The sequence below is a fragment of the Pogoniulus pusillus genome, chromosome 6 (genome assembly GCF_015220805.1).
Source record: "Pogoniulus pusillus isolate bPogPus1 chromosome 6, bPogPus1.pri, whole genome shotgun sequence".
NCBI classification, from domain to species: domain Eukaryota; kingdom Metazoa; phylum Chordata; class Aves; order Piciformes; family Lybiidae; genus Pogoniulus; species Pogoniulus pusillus.
In genome coordinates, this window is record NC_087269.1 from 14,846,695 (window position 1) to 14,864,544 (window position 17,850).

The 17,850-nt window shown below is 41.3% G+C and overlaps 1 protein-coding gene across 11 annotated transcripts in view; it reads right to left on the minus strand.

Moving 5' to 3' along the window:
- The window catches only part of ARMH3 (armadillo like helical domain containing 3), a 156,373-nt gene that overhangs the window by 70,982 nt on the left and 67,541 nt on the right, over nucleotides 1–17,850 (minus strand). For 9 of the 11 annotated variants that reach the window (XM_064144550.1, XM_064144549.1, XM_064144547.1 and 6 more), the window contains 2 exons: nucleotides 17,101–17,227; nucleotides 13,241–13,316 (listed from right to left, as the gene is read on the minus strand). In XM_064144550.1, the coding sequence (XP_064000620.1) occupies nucleotides 13,241–13,316; nucleotides 17,101–17,227 (203 nt within the window). Of the gene's footprint in view, nucleotides 1–767; nucleotides 908–12,558; nucleotides 12,752–13,240; nucleotides 13,317–17,100; nucleotides 17,228–17,850 lie in introns of those variants that run through there. The other 2 variants (XM_064144554.1, XM_064144556.1) reach the window with 2 other exon arrangements.

Below are 17,850 nucleotides of genomic sequence, written 5' to 3' on the forward strand. Positions count from 1 at the left end.
ACCTCATTCCAAAACCAGTTAAAACAAAACTCAAACTGATTTGGAATGATTCTTTAGTGCATTGCTTTAAAAAAAAAAAAAGAGATGGGAGAAGATTTATAAAATCAAAATTAATCATAACAGATTTTGGCACACCAGGCAGAAAAAACAAAACAACAAACCCAGAACAAACCAATCAAACAAAACAGCAAAAATAATAATAAAACCTAACAACCACACAACAGAGCAAAAAAAAAATAGCTATACTTGAAAAAATACTCCTGGTGGTTAAGCCTTTAAAGTCTTCTAACCTGAACCTAATTGCACAATGTTGTTTCCTGACACCCTCCTGCTATACAACACAGTACACAGAATTAGAGCAACACCACATTAAAACAACAGCGAGCGCAGGCACAATTCATTTAACAATTAATTTACCTTAGCTATAATTTTCACTTGTCATTAACTGCCTCTTAAATGCCCTCAAATTCATATAACCATAGACTCTTCCTTTAAACGTACACACAGGGGAATATGCCATTATAGGCATTATTCAAAGCAGTGCTTTCTGTCCCCATCATCAACCACAGCATTCATCATACTGAGAACAGTTCCTTCTCGCAAGTGACTGAGTTGCATAGTTGGATCTCATCAGCAGGATCCGATTTATTGGTAAGTTCACAGACAGCAGACAGTATCAGGCATCTGCAGCAACACACACTGTGAGTCCTCTACATTTTACCCTTTACTGATCTTTCAGAGAAAGAAAATAGATGCCAAGCACCACAAGCTCCCACTGATTTAAATAAGTGTGCTATGCGGCATCTTTAGCAGCTGGACCCAGAATTAGCATACAGCACAGCGCACTCTGAGGAAACAAGTCTTCTTGCTTCTTCCTTCTTGCCTCATTCTGTGGAGAGACTGCTCTCTAAAAATCAAATGGGTTAGGTTGGAAAGGACCTTTGGAGGTTATGTAGTCCAACTTTACACCTGGCATAGGGCCTGGTAGGCTGGTTTGCTAGTAACTGTGTTCAGGTAAGATTTGAATACCACCAAGAATGAAGATTGCATAACTTCCCTGAGCTATCTGTTCCAGTATTGGACCACTGATGCTGAGGAGAATTTGGGAAGAATCTCCCTTATAGCAACATGACTGGTTTTATTTTCAGTTGGTATTCAATAAACGTTTATAAATACATGGAGACTAGGAGTCAAGAAGGAAGGGACAGCCTCTTCTCACTTCTGCCTTGTGATACGACAAGGGACAATGGATGTACTACAGCATAGGAAGTTCAACCTCAACAGGAGGAAGAAGTGTCACAGAGTACTGGAACAGGCTGCCCAGAGAGTTTGTGGAGTCTCCTTCTCTAGACACACTCAAGACCCCTCTGGATGTGTTCCTGTATGACCTGCACTAGATTATGGTCCTACTCTGGCAGGGGAGTTGGACATGATAATCCACCCTCCTACATCCCGTGATCCTGTGCCAAAACTAAAGATCTCGGAGCAGTCTTGGTTTGTATCTCTTAATTTCTCACACAAGATTACACTCAGAGTGAAGTCACCAAACAAGGAAGAAAAAACACTAGTATCCATTGAGCACTGCACAGTCTGCTCTTTCAACAAGGCTCAAGATACCACACATGGGGTAGCCTCAAAGCAACCTCACTTTTCAAATTCTAATGAACAAAAAGATCAAGAAAAAAATATGTCAGACCTATTGCTTTCTGCCTCAGTCAAGCTAGTCTCAAATGTCCATAAAAATAAAAAGCCAAGCTCAGATTCCAAAGCAGAGATATGAAATATAAGGAGGACATCAAATAATTACATTTCAAAAGTACAAGTAAAAGTGACTGATCTTTGTTCATGTACACTGCCCTACTTAGGAGTGTCCCTGTTAAGCCTTTTCAGACATCCCACGAAGGACATTACATAAAGCATCTAATTGTCACATCCCTCTGTCACCAGTAAGAGCTTTACATTAATTATCAAAACAGACAACGTTCTGGAAGAATGATCCAATTTCAAATTCCTTATCCAAAGTGCAGGCAACATCCTGAGTTTATTTAGAATCAAAGGCATTATTTATCCTGCCCTCAAAGCACTTAACCAGTTACATTTCCTACAGTGTGGATAGAAGTTTTTTCATACTACCCTAAAGTCATCACTGAAATTCGGTGCTCTGAAGTTCAAAATCATCTTTCCCTTGGCCTCAAAGGTTGCATTACTTCCCATCTCACACAGACTCAAAAACTTTCCATAAGCCAACTAATGAGAAGAAAAATGTCACTGTAATTAACACACAAAGTGATGACCTAATTAACCAGTAGAGCAGCAACATGAAAAAACTTTTGGACTTTCAAAGTCTTCTAGGAAAAAGGAATTGACAGGGAGCTTTTAAGGTCATTCCACTTCTGGCTACTCTGAAAACAAGGCACGTTTGAATGAATGTTTTTCTACCCTATCAAACAGGAGCCCGCTGCAGCAAGATTCCTTCAACACATCAGCAACCTCCTACTCAAGGCTCCCTTTTAAGTAGCATGGAAGTTCTGATTTTTGGCTCGTGGTGGTATTGTCTCAAGCTCAGTACTCTATCTGAAACTGTAGGCAATGGTCATGTTATATTTCTCTTAACGGCAAGAGTAGTTTGTAAACACCACCCTGCACTGCAGCAACACAAGAGAACATGCACTTAATACCCTGCAAAGAGTTGCATCAGTGAACTGATGACAGTGGCCACAAACTTCAAGAACCACTTTGCAGCACACTAGCTTAAACCTGGTGCAACAGGTCAGTGCTGCTAGAGAGCCTGTCCTGCGTCCCCTAACACCAAGCTGCCTGTATGCACACCCTCTGCAGGGCTGACACAGCCACTTGTGTATCTATACAAAAACTTGAGAAATAATCCAGGCTAAAAGCACATGATTTTTGGCTTTTATTTGTTTGTTTTTTCTCCTCTGCCTAGGCAGTTTTATGCTGGGTCAGATCCCTAGACTCCTTCACACATAGCTGCACAATGCAGGCTGCTCCCTACAAAAGATATGGCAGCAATGAGTGGTAGATGAATCCTCCTGCTCAGCAACACTCATCAGAAAACACTTGATACAAGTTACTGCAAAAGCACAGGCTGAGGAAGCACAGTGGGGCAGTTTTGCCAAAGAAACATCCTACAACTAAACTCTTATCAGCATGACATACCAGCATCCAATACCCAAGACAGATGACTTCCAGCTACCCTAATCTGGCTGGCTTTGATTGCTGAGAAGCAATCAAGCACATGGACCTCTCTGCCAAACCTTCACAGTGAGCATCCCTTGAGATGGGCAAAAGGAATCTGACCTCAAAGCTAATGGAGAAATTACTAATTAAGAAGCATCAGGCCATAATTTTCTGAATTCTTCTAGATACAAGTGTAAGATACAATTAAAGACTAAAAAGAGGCTGCAACGGGCATTCTCAAACAGCCAATTTAATTCAGACCACCTACAGCTCTGATGTATCTTACGGTCTCTGCCTGGGCACACACAAATAGAGGCCAAAATATTTTCACATTTTGGAAGAAAAAAAAATACAAAGAAAGAAAAAGAAAAAACAACCCAAAAGCAAAGCCACAACCAACACCACCACCACCTCTCAAACTCCATTTTCTTTCACTCCAGGCAGCATTTCACTTCCATATTATTCTTATCTGTATGAACTGGTATTTAAGGACAGTTGTATGCCCTGTGCTGCTAGGTGAAATATCTCTCTATAGCTTTGGTGTGTAGAGCTGCTGAAAAGTAAGATGCATGCTCCTTTTAATGAAGGAGATCTTACAAACAAGATGCCCTCTTCTCTCAGGTCCCTAGAAACTGAGCTCCAAATTCTGGTGCAATCTTCAAACAGATTGCAGTTCTGCAGTCATGCTAACAATGTATTATCCTTGCTTTCAGTTCAAGGTAAAGTAGGTACTTCATTACCTTAATGAGCAGATGTACTTAATGAGCACATACTTTGTCAATTTAGTCCTAAAGGAAGAATTAAGAGAATCGGGCATTTACCTTTCTAGAGCAAAACCAAATTTTACCTCCCCCCCCACTAGTATGAGATAATAAGAAATACATGTTACTGGATTTTGAACACCCCACAGCCCAGATTTTCAGAGGAAATAATAATTCTGGCTGCTGCTGTGAGGCACGGAATTCTTTCCAACAGAAAGTGCAAACCAGCATTACATTACATCATTTTTCAAGGGATAGAGGTGTTATTTAAGCTCACAATGATTTTTACATTGTTTGGGCTATGAAGAAAGCCACTTAATGTTCTCTCCCCATTAAATCAAACCCTGAATGCTAGATTTGAGACCAGTGGAGATTGGAGTCCCTTATATTTAGGTAAAGAATAAAATCAGCACGGGGAAAGTTTCAACAAGCTATAAACAGCTGTTTCAAACTGTGTTCAATCCCATTCCAGTAGGGCCAGTTGTTGGAGCCAACAGAATCTGGCTGCAGAGGCTATTCATGCCTTGCTTCCTGACTGCATCAGAGCTACCAACAAAAATGTCAACAGTAAGATTGAAATCCATCAATTAGGAATTGAACTCAGGCCAGCCACAGTACCAGAGAAATAATTAAGATTGTTCTCGTAAACAGGGTGAAACAACACAAGCATTCAAAGTGAGAAGCCAGCAGACCTCTTTGGATCTTGTGTTGCAACAAGAACCCTAAGATGTTTACAAGATGCATCCTAGCTTTGCAGCATGCACTTTAATGTTATGTCTCAGCTCATAGATCACTTGCCCGTGCTCAGGCAAAGGGATTAAAGATTAAAATAAGCCAGAAAAATAACTTCTGACCAATAAATGCTATGTGCACCTCTGAAATAAACCAAAACCAGTCCCAGTGCTAACATACATTCCTCAGTATTTTTATGTTTCTATAGAGAAAGGCTAATGACAAGCAAAGCAATAAAGAATTCTTGCCTGGTGCCACACTTGTTTAGACCACACAGTGTCAAGTCAATCATGTAAACAGGAGACCACAACCACACTGAGAAGTCTCTTCCACATTTCACTTCTCCCAGAGCTCCAGACCCTGAGTTCACTAGCACAAAGCAATAATTAAGCACCAAACATTAGATTTCCAAAGCTGAATACACCTCTTTGAGAGAAATTTGCTAGCAGCTTAACTAACTCCACTTTATAGTCCCACAATCTGCAGTCATGAATTTCCCTGTTCACAGGGCTGCTTGATAGACAGTGGATGACATCTGGGCTGTGCTAATGGTTAAGGCAGTAATGGTTGTAACATCTCTCAGCAAACTTTACTAAGTAGCGTACAGATCCTGACTAATTTTCCAAAACATTTCAAATGAAATGGCCAGGAAGACAAAAGCTCACAAATGGGTAAACTTTGCAGTGGGATGTTCACTGGAGAGGAATGACATCAACTAAGGTACTTGCTGAACTTGGGAAGAGACTGCCAAAAAACAACTGTGCTGCAGATGACTCTCTTTTATGCCCAGCTAACAATTCTCCCTTGAACATATTCCTCACTTCTACCACAATTCTTACAAAACAGCTGAAATAGATTGCAAGTTCCCTCCTAAAAGGCCAAACTGTCAATTTCATGACATGAGGAAAGGAGACAAAAGTGTTACTATCATTGCAGGTATTGGTAAGAAGTTAGAAAGACAGTGAGGCTTCCACCCTGGGAATAAACCACTTTCACTTCAAGTTCATCTCTACTCCAATCCAAAAAGCACTGCTTTCTATGGAAAATGAAATCCCAGAGATCAAGTAATCCCTGCAGCATGGCTTTCAAGTGTACTGAAGAAAGCAAGTCATGAGATGTCATCTCAGATACAGGCATTTCTTTGCCATACAAACTGCTTTGCTCAAAATCATCACCAGCTCTATAAACTTTAAGTCATCATCTAAAAAAACCCAAAACCTAAAAAACAAAACAAATAAACAAACCCTCACATCATCACTTTAAAAAAAAAGTTCATTAAAGATAAAAGTTTGACATTGTCAGAGCCCATTTCAGTCACTGCTGCCTGGGCAAGAGAATTTGCTGGCAGAAAGAAGGAAGGTGACCTGGGATGCACCTGACTTGCTGAACCATGCTGCTGCGTTAGTGGAACTGGTCCATACAATGCCACTCAACTAACAGATTTGCTCTCTGGATTTGGGCCAGTGCCAGATACAAGATTTAATTAAGCTGCTGTATGAATGAGAAAGAATGAAGGAAAATTATAGCAGAATGAAATTGGCTATGGCTCTGTAACAGAAGCACACCAAGATGAATCAGCTAGTAAATAAAGAGTAATAACTAAAATCTAACACTGCTGTCTCAAGAAGAAATCAAATAATGTAAAACAAATGAAATGCTGAAGTTGCACAACGAGAAAGAAATCCTAAACATACATTAAAGCAAAACCAACAACAAACTGGAAACATGCCATGAAAAGATGAAATAGTGCACTCTGAGATAGGAATGCTTCCTTCTTTCTTTGTTTATTCTTATGTTAACATGTTGCTGGTCACAACGGGCTGGAAGCAAGTCTTTCCCATTCATTACACCTGCTTCCTTTGTTCAGGTGCCAGTTAATGCCAGAATCTGTTCGTGTCAAAATCTCCTGCTCTTAGTAAACGAATTTTCCCTACCAGAATACTGCAGGGTCAAGTGAAAGACAAGCAGTGATAGTGGATGAACTCTGAGTAATGAAGCTCTGCTGTAATCACTTTGGTGTTCCAGGAACTGCTCTGCTGTGCTGAGGTCCCTATGCAACAACAAAAGCATCCAACAAGAAACATGTGAAATGATAAGAAGGGTCTGCTAAACTTGCTCCTTCGATGCGAAGTGATTCGAGATCACAGGAAAACACCCAGAATGAAATCAGAATCCTCATCTAGAATCCACCTTCAGTTTTTCAGCATCCTCATATTTTCTGGCAGCTATCTGAAAACTGTGATGAACTAATTCTTCAAATTGCTTCCATGCATAAAGTTTGGAAGTTCTCTTACCACATTTTAGTCTGATCCTTATTCTCAGCAAAAGTATAAATACCAATAAACTGAATTTATGAGTTTAGATTTGGGGGTTTGTTACTTTAAAACAAAATAATAAAGAATTGCTGACTATCTTGTACTGGCCTGTGATCTGAGCCCAGCCAGACTGATAAGCAGTGGCAGCACGTCAGGGGCGATTACCATTAAACACAGCCCAGTGAACAATTCAGTGGAGTCGTTATTGCACCAGTAAGAATCACAGGGAACAAACTCGAGCTCATACAAGGCTAACCTGCACTCCTGAGCACTCTGTCTCAGCAGCACTCAACCCAAGCCAGGCAGCTCTGTGCAGTCCATCTGTCCCAGAGGTTATAGATGTGCCCAGAGCAGCACTGCTGCTGCAAGGAGGAACACCCCAGCTGCCTCAGCCAGTGCTTGCAGTTCTTCTCAGAGAAGCTGGAAACAAGCAAGCAACTTGGTTTTTTTTCCAGCCTGGAAATTATGGCTTCAGATGAGCCCACTGTCAAAGGCAACATGTTTGTGATTTATATATATATATGCATGTGTGTATGTATATGCATTTATACATAGACACATCAACTCAACATGAGGAGAAATTTGTTTACAGTGAGGGTGATGGAGCACTGAAACAGGTTCTGCCCCAGAGAGATTGTGGAGTCTCCTTCTCTGAAGACTTTCAAAACCTGCCTGGATGCATACCTGTGCAGACCACCCTGCTTTTGGCAGGGGGTTGGACTTGATCTCTGAAGGTGCTTTCCAACCTCTAACATTCTGTGATATACATAGATACATACAGACATATATGTATAATACAGGCACAGATGCCCATATTTTATATCAATATAGATGTGCACAAAGATTTTCTTGACCATATATTTTCATAAACAGGCTTTAAGCTTGCCTTCCCTTTTTCATTCTCCTACTCATATTGTCAAGAAATACGTATGTGTGTTTTAAGTCTGAAGTGAGGAAATGAGGGAAGTGTGTGTAAAATTTATGTATTTATGTATATACACACAGTCTCAGCTCAATGTAATCCATAGGCCTCTGCTCTATACAGAAGCACTTATTTATCAGCAGGTGGAGACCTGTTCCATGTATCTTGCATAAATGCTACAGTAGCCATCCATTATAACACGACTAGGTTGCCATCATTTCGCTCTTTCCCCCCCATGAAGAGATGTTAAATTCCTTGATGCAAAGCAGGACAATGCTAGAGGTACTATGTGGACTGTTTGCAGTCACCCACTTTCTAACAAATATATGAATGGAGCTGCCTCCTCTGACAGGGTTTTCAGCAAGTGCAGTTCTGTGGAGTGCTGGAAACTTAACATGAACTATAGCTTCAGAGTAGGGATGCCAGGTATCCTAGGAAAACAAGCACAGCCCAGCATGGCCTTCTTTCACCTGAGTAAAACACCAAACACTCCTTCAGAGTGCTCCTGGTTACACTGGTAGCAAGCACAACCATTTTATACCCATGTATGTGATGCTTTAAATGCTCCTCCCAAATCCCCAAGTTCTCCTCTCATGACCACAAAAGCAGCCTTGGGAGAAGCAGCACCTCCTGTACAAAGAAAGAATAGCGGACAGGGTGACTCATGTGGTACAGGAGTAGCTGAAGGATGGAAGAGTGAATTAAAACACCGAAGTAGAGACTGCAGCATATGCTACAGCACAGAAACACACTTATTTTCTGTGGTGGGGTGGAAATCCTATCATCTATTTCTGTACTACAAACTTATTCTCTACTTGCTTAAAGTGTTTCAGTAAGAAAAATAAAATTACTCTACAAGTGATGATGAGACTGAATTTCTGACAATGGAGAAGTTCAGTTAATTAATCATTGAGTTAATCTATCCTGAAAAAATCCTGTTCAGAAGAAAGTCTGTTAAAAGAATACAAGGATTCTGCTGCCATCTTCCTCACTCAATAAGCAATCAGAAGATGAGCCTTTGAACCCTGTGTTAATAAAATTCTCATTAAATGCAAACCTGCACAATGTCATCTTAAAGAGGCTCATTAGCTTAAAAAAAATTACTTGTCTCAACATGTGCTTATTTGCCCACAGGTGAGAAGGTGAGCTTTCAAACCACTAAGTGCTGCAGCTTCTTATTTTGACTCCATCAGGGCTGCAGCTGCATCTTGCAGCCCATCCTGTCTCAATTATTTATGTAAATCATGGAGATGAGTCCACAGATGGAAGTTATAATCACTATTATGGGACAGCACAGCAATAGGGATCACTCATTTCAGTATGGTAAGTAAGATTTCAGCCAGATAAGGTTATTATTCTGTCTTCCATTTTTCATTTGCTTTAGGTTGGACAGAAATGATTAATTGTCTGTAAAAAGCAGAGCTATGGAGAGAAGGCAGAAACAGCCTCCCTATCTCAGTGCTCAAAAAAGAACTTTTGTGACTGCTCTTTTCACTGATATGAAGGACTAGGAAGACCAAATAATCAGCAACAACAAGACCCAATCAGACTGCCTTGTGGAGAATAGGATCCAGTTAAAAGAACCGTTAATACCATAATAGGATACGCAAAGTGGGATCTCTCTGCAGCTCAATTTAAACAAGAACATGTCAAAGATTCTCTAGGTGTTACTCATCCTGCCTCTGCATTAAATTAATCAGATGACCTCGCCACAGTGCTGGCACTGTGGGTTTTGTAAAAGCAGGACCACTTCATTGTGCCTCCCCAACAGTTACTCCTCTAACATAAACACACCACAGCCTTGGAAAACTGTAAACAACTTGTTAAAAATTCCTTTGCTGGCAGAAATACACATATGATATTACACTAGGATTTAAGACACTTGTCAAAGCCCACCACATGCACACAGAGATGTTTTTACATTAGCAATCTTTCCCATCAAAAGCCTTCATTTATTTAAATAGCTATTGTAATTAGATGTAAACCAAAGTGTGTCTTTGCATTGCACTCTTACAGCAAAAAGCAGGTAATCATTGCTCATGAAGACTTTCCAGAGCGATGGAACATGCTGAGGGAAAAATACAGTCTGAGGTGGATTGCTCTGAACTCAATTCCCTTCATGGCAAAGGCAACCCCAGTATGAAACAGTACACTAAGACCATTCTCAGGGGAAACCAAAAGGGCAGAAACAAACAGGCAATTCAGACAATGGGGAGCTAAGCATGTTCTTATTGATGCATAAAAAAATGACACCTTATGATAACATTGCCATTCATTATCATACTGAGCTTCTTTAATAAAGCCATCAACCTGACAGCACAAAACAGTCTGATCTTCTCAAGCAACCTCTTTTTTTCACTTTGGTGATTTGGGCTGGCAACATCTCCATGACTCTCTGCTACACAGAACCACGAGTGCGTGCGCACTAGGCTCTCGTCCAACACCTGAAGAAAAAACGTGGCCCTAGTATTAAGTTCTACCTGCAGTCACTGCTGCAAAGTGAAGCAGCCAATAGATCAGGAAAAAATGAGCTTTCTGAACAGACTGCAGAAAACTTTTGACCTCAAAAGGCTTGAGGTATTCCTCAAAGAATTATCCTCTTGACCTTCTGCTGCATGATCTGCAACATTATAACACCTAAATTCAGTCTTTAAGCCAAAGATGAGTACTACGTTATCATGGGCCCTTCGCTTCATCCAACTTCCCTGCATGGAGACAAGTCCTTTGGAACTGCCTAAAGCATGTTCTCACAAAAAAAGCACTATCTAAACCTAGTTAACTCTTTGAAACACCACACTGTCAATCATCTTCAGAAAAACACAGTACCTTTGGATTGTTCCAGCTTCCAAACACTGGCTGTTCTGAAATCTGTTCAGTTAAAGAACTTTTAGGTCCCTTGAGGTCTTCAAGAAAAGCCTGGATGAGGCACTTAGTGCCATGGTCTAGTTGACTGGATAGGGCTGGGGTATAGGTTGGACTGGATGATCTTGGAGGTCTCTTCCAACCTGGTTGATTCTATGATTCTGTGATTCTTTCAAAAGTAATTTTTACCATAAGAAGAAGAGAAATCAACAGACAAAACACATGCTCCCTCCTTTTGTTTTGTGAGAGAGGGGAAATGGAATTCTTCAAATTCTAATCTCTCTCCAGACTCTGCATTACTTCTCATTTAGATCATTTCTAATTTCACTGAAAAGCTGCCATTCATGAGCACTTACAAAGGCCAGTGAAAGACCACATAAAATTTTGACATTTAAGAGTAGCTGTATGGAGCAGGGCAAGCTATCAAATTCCTAGCAAAGAAACATGCTAGAGGCTTCATTGGTACCATGCACTGAACATGTCTGACACATGCTGTCCAGAGTGGGGTATCACAGTGCTAGTTTTTGGTTGTGTTTTTCTCAGTTGCATGATGATCTTCATGAAAGCAGCTGTCAAGCCAATGAAGATGATTAAGGGGCTGGAGCACTGCCCTATGAGGAGACACTGAGGGACCTGGGGCTTTTTGGTCTGTTGAAGAGAAGACTTAGAGGGAATCTAATCAATGTTTGCAAATATCTGAAGGCTGGGTGACAAGAGGGAGGGGACAAGCTCTGCTCAGCTGTGCCCTGTGACAGGGACAAGGAGCAATGGGTATAAACTACAGCACAGGAAGATCTACCTCAACAGAAGGAAGAACTTCTTTACTGTAAGGGTCACAGAGCACTGGAACAGGCTCCCCAGAGAGGCTGTAGAGTCTCCTTCTCTGGAGACCTTCAAGACCCATCTGGATGCATTCCTGTGTGACCTGCACTACATTATATGGTCCTGATCCAGCAGAAGAGTTCACAGAATCACAGAGTTAGACTCGATCTCCAAAGGTCCCTTTCCAACCTCTAACATCCTGAGATTCTGTGCCCAAACTAAAGATCCCAGAGCAGCTTTGGTTTGTAGCTCTTAATTTCTCACACAAGTTTATGCTCAGAGTGAAGTTACCAAACAAGGAAGAAAAATCTCTCTGGAGGTCCCTTCCAACCCCTAACATCCTGTGATCCTGTGACATGAGCCAATGTAAAATCCTGGTTGCACAAACCAGGGATGAGCACAAAGCCTCTATGACCACTTGCTTTTTTAATCTCTTCCCAATTTAGACTTCTCTCTCTGGGTATACACAGAGTTGCCAGGGCAGACACTTTATGTCACATTAAATGACATTAATTTGTCAACAGCTATCTGTTCTGCTGCTTTGTTCCAAGTACATTATCTGCCCACAAGCATTCATTTATGTCTATTTACAAAAGTAAAAGTAAGAATAGTAGCAAAATGAATCTTCTGGAACCATAATGATGTCATTAAGCTCAAATACTTACTAAGGGAAGCTACATTTGATGTTATTAAGCTAACAGACTTACTAAGGGAACCTTTAAGGTGGTTTATAGACATGTGAGACGTACATTAACTTGAAAAATGCCCTCAGAGAATTTGTCCTACACAGTCTCTTTTGTAGTGAGGACAACTACAAGTACTGGCAATGCAGCAGTACTGCACTCCTTGGTGCTGCATAGACATCAAGTGTCTGGGATGACCAGTGAAGTGATGCAGAGTTTTCAGTGTAAATATTTCTGTCTTTTACAGTTTGCTTACAAGGCAGGGTTAAAAAATAAATTTTCTCTCTCACTCTTCCATTTTTCAGTCAATCAGATCCATGAGCCTCTTACCAGTACCCAGCCTGGTCAGTACTAGTGGCCTCAGAAGAAGAGAAGTTATTGTTGTTGTGAAGAAACGCAGCACTAAAGCATCCCTAGATATTCCTCTAGCCTTACAAGTAAAGCACAGCTTCTGCCCTTGAACAGGAAGAAAAGGTTTAAGAGAATAAGGAAATGTCCTTAAATAATCTAAACACACACAAAAATCTTGCAGTGCTGGAAAAAGGCTCCAAATCTGCTTACTACAGCCAGTTTATAGCTCCCTTCATAGCTTTACGGAATTGCAATAGTCACACAACAGAAATCCATTAGATCCACAATTGCTCTGCCAGCACAGCATTGTTCCCTACTGTATAACTTCTCCCAAGAATGCTGTGAGGATTAATTCATTACAGCTTGTACCATGCTTTGAAAGCACTCAGTCTATGCGAGAGATGAGAGAATCGTTAGAGAGAGGACAATCAAACCCTGTTGAACCTCTCTTTACCCCAGTGGGTCCTGTTTACAGCAGCAATTCAGCTCAAAGAACAAATTCAAACCAAATTCAACACAACAAATGTGAAAGTGTCACAGGTAAGAAAGCACAGAATGTAAGAATCTTTTAAACAGTTAACTTCTACTCCTTACCTAATATTGACTAATGCGTGGGTCACCTTGCTTGCAGGCTCCTTCCACTGACCAGCATTGGTTGACAGCCTCAGAACTGGAAGAAAGAAGACAGTCAGCAGTCCTGGCACAGAACTGGAAACTTTCTAATCCAGTAAAAAAATCTGCTTTGTGAGATGGCAGCCTGGGAACTACATCTAAACAAAGGTTATCTTTCAGACAATCTGTCATGCAGGCCAGAAGTCCCCCTCCAAGTCCATCTAAGAAAGCATAAGAAACACCGAAGAGGTGAGCTGAATGAAACAGTGGCTAGGAGACAAGAAGTGGAGCCGACAGAATCATTTAGGTCCTCCTAACTGCTTCCATCACCACAGAGGAAAGTCCTATTTCTCCAGAAACAGGGCAGCATCCCAGGTCTACAATATCTTTTTATTCCACACACCACTGATAATTTCTAGCTCCTACCTAAGCCAAGGTTCCATCTACATCTTGCAATTTAAACCCACCTAAGCAGTAATGGACTCTCTATCTCCCTGTTACCTGAAATTGCAGAGAGTAATTACACACCAGCCTAAGTAAAAACACTCCTTGAAGGAATGAGGGTGTTGCTCTGTTGCACAGATGGTCTCTGACAGACTTGGGAGCAAATCTTAAAACATTCTGCAAAAGGAAGAACTTCTAGGGAATCCAATTCCTTTCTGCCAGAGTACCAAAAAACATTTATTTAGGTCAGAATTTGTAGTGTTTCTACTACAGTTACCTCCACATCTTTTGCTAAGCACCAAAACAATAACAGATCCTGTACCAAATGTTTGGATTAACTTCCATATTGTCTGGATAGAAGGAATTTTTCTAGAAATTTGTATATCCGAGGCTTTTTGGAGGTTACACTTCACAAGAAAGGTTCACTCACAGTGAAGGAACTGCATCACCCAAATTTGGGACCATCTAGAAACATGGATGCTACAAGTGAATCTATAAACTGTGTCTGCATACTTATGCCTATTATTGCACGAGAGCTTTCAGTCCTGAAGATCTGGATAATGCTTAGATTCCAGACAAGAAAACTAAAGAAATAAACCCCAAGGGAATTAGATTCCACTTCTGTTCCTAACACAGGACATTTCAATCACATTAACAAGAAAACTAAAGGAAAAAGGCACTTTTTCATCTTTGCTAACAAATGTTCCAAGGGTTCAGAACAGAAGAATGACTGTAATGCCAGTGAGGTAGGCTGGCAAACAAAGGGAAGCTGTGAGGACACCTGGCCAAACTGTGGCTTTCATCAACTTAAAACAGAGCTGTCTTCTCACTTCCTAGTACTACCATTACATGTCATCTGCAGAAAAAAATATGTCAGTTCTGAGTAACATTATTAGGTACTGTACTTGAATATTTGAAGCAATGTGTTTAGAGAACATTTCCATTCAGGCATCTACGACATTAATTCAAAGGGGTTTGCTCTGTGTAGGAGGATGGAAAACATTCATGTGACAAACTATTAGTTTCAGTAGGTCCAGAGTACCAATTGCAGCCCAAATGAGTAAGTATTTGAGCATGTTATTTGTCCATTCCACTTTCCTTCACCTTCCACAGGGAGTGAGTTTGAAAAACTAATGGCTAGTAAAAGCACCTCATCTTACTAGCTGCAGTCCTTGGGAGTATGAAATGGGTTAGTAAAAAATCATATGTGCTCAAAGGGCACAACAATTGCCCTTAAATAATAGGTAAGAACTAGGAAGTTTGCACAAGAGGGTATCTGATTTTTGTTTGCAGTTGCAGGAACTTATAATCTACTTTGATTTGTGAGGACATTTCTCTCCCACATCAGAAGAGTGCTGTGGCAAACTGTCTCCCAATGCCTTTTAATTCCTCTATTATGCTTATATTAACTCCTGCTCTTGAGTGATCACACTGAGAAGAGAGCAGAGTGAAGGGAAAAAAGGTCTTTCTGCAACAAAGCAAACAAAGAACAGTATCCTTTCTTTGCAACTTCAAGCACACAAGCACTACCCTGGTGCCTCGGCAGCTACCCTTGGATGCAGGCTCCTGTGTATACACTGCTTGATTATCCCTCCATGCATTCCTTGTTCTCCTTTTTTCCTCTTTTGCCCTGTGGAGTGTCACTTTGTGGCACTTCAGGATGCCTTTCTCTTTGAAGGATGGCAGCTTCTCCTGGTTTTGCCAGTAAGCACATTCTTCAGTCCAGTGATTCACTTATCATTGCAAGCAGGTCTGTGAATGCTGTTTCCTTAGTTTGTTTTGGCAATGAGCATAGCAGCTCTGATTTGTCTAGCACAGTAAGCCCCTTGTTATGTGCTTTTCAAACTCTTCCAAATTCTTGTTTGCACTGAGTGTTTCTCTGTGTACCTGCCTTATAACTGTTGAATATAACTACATGCATCTACATGCAGATGTATGAAATCTCACACACCCACTTGTGCCAGCTGTGCTGGTTTGAGGCTAATTGGAATATTCTCATGAGAGAAATTATATCATTGGTTGTAAAAAGAAAATAATGACAGAGTCTACATCATTCATTGGTTTACTGGGAGGCATAAAAAAACAAAATGTAGGCAATTTGTCCCATTTTTTTCTGTGACACTGCTTCCTTTCACTTCTTCACTCCACTCTAATCTCTCCACTAACAGATAACAAGTAAGCTTTGCTGACTGTCTGTCTGGGAGGGAGAAAGAGAGAGGCTCTGAGCCCCTTCTGGGCAGTTTATTTGTCCAGGAGGGAATTTGGATTTCTGTCTTACTTCTAATTTGTATATAAGTACCTGCAAATATATTGTATACATATGCTTGTGAAATTAGCTTTGCTGTAAATATAGCTATATCTTACTTATAAGCTGTCTGAGCTGGTCTGGTAAATTCCAGTAGTGGGCAGGGGGAGTGAAGTTCCTAACCCACCACACCAACAAATCTGTATTTCTAACCAGAGTAAAGTATCAGCTAGAGAGGCAGTAGGCTTCCTCCTATATTTTTCTGCCTAAAAAAATAAAATAAATTATCCCTATATCAAGTTTATCTCCCTCTCAGTTCTTAACTCACCACAGTATCACAGTATCACCAAGGTTGGAAGAGACCTCATAGATCATCAAGTCCAACCCTTTACCACAGAGCTCAAGGCTAGACTATGGCACCAAGTGCTACATCCAATCTTGCCTTGAACAGCTCCAGGGACGGCGACTCCACCACCTCCCCGGGCAGCCCATTCCAGTGTCCAATGACTCTCTCAGTGAAGAACTTTCTCCTCACCTCGAGCCTAAATTTCCCCTGACATAGCTTGCGGATGCATCCTCTCAAAACATGTTCGTTCACAAAGGCACACATCAGTAGTAGGTGTGACAGAAAATATCTGGCATAAGCATCTCTCCACCACCACCCTCACTTCCATGCTGGGGTTTGAACAGGATTGAGCAGAATTAAGCAGAACTGAATAGTCTGAGAAAATAAGGAGAGTAGGCTGAGTAACTGAACAGACTTAGGTCATTCTGATAAGGAGGCACAGCTGCAGAGGGGTGGCCTTGGGAGGCTGGCAGAGAAGCTGAGGGAGTTCTGAGCTGTGCAAGGAAGGCAGGCTGGTCAGCCCTGGGAACAAGCAATGGTGCGGCTAAGCTGCTGCAAAGGGGAATTAAGTGGGGTAGTTGCTCAGATCTGCCTCTGTGTGTGTGTGTGGACAGCCCATACTCTGCTTTGTAAGCCTATCAAAAGTACATGCCCCTGTGTATAGGTATCACACTTAGCTTCAGTAAACAAATTGACCATTATGCATCACACTGATGTAAGCCTGGTGTCTCTCCCTCTCCCGTGCAGCCTAGAAGAGAGGCCAACTCAACACTTCCAGAAAACAGTAGTCCCGACCACGGCACTCACCCATGGAATAAAGGTTGTCAAAATTCTGATGCATCCGAATGATTTCATAATACAGCTCATCATAGCTGCTGGGAGTGGGAAGAAAAGTGTCTCCATAAGTGATGAACATGTTGAACAGGTTCACGACCTGTACGAGGAAGCAAAAAGAAGTTGTAAAGGAATAACTACAGAAAATCTATTCTGCAACAGAAACAATATGAGCTGCATCCAAAACCTTCAAAGAAGCAGCTCGGAGTTGCACTACACACCATTACATTACTTCACTGCTTTATCTGTTGTTTTCCTTATAGTACAGTAAGAGACAAATGAGGAGTTTAATTAGTATCTGGGGACAGGAAAATAGGTTTCTATTATTCTGCATACAAAGGTCTCATGGAGGGCATGTTTGTAAACATGTTGTGTAAGCCCCCACTTGCCTAGCTCATGCCTGCTTGGTGTAGGCCCATGTGATCCCCATATTTGGGAAGTCCAGGCACTGTGGCTTTTGCCTATTATGGTAAGGTTTGGTAACTGCCAACCTGATTGATCATTCTAGTGGCCAAAGGGCCATTAATCTTGGCCCACATCTAATAAATAGGGGTACACAGGTAAACAACGTGCTCAGCCTCCCCCTGAAAAGCTCGAACTCCATTGCTTACGCTCGGACTCCTCTGCCTGCATACTTACTTGCAGAGCTTACTTAAGCCTGCCTATATATATGTGGAGCCCATAGTCTCCCAGCCAGCTGTGCACACTTACACACCACTGTGT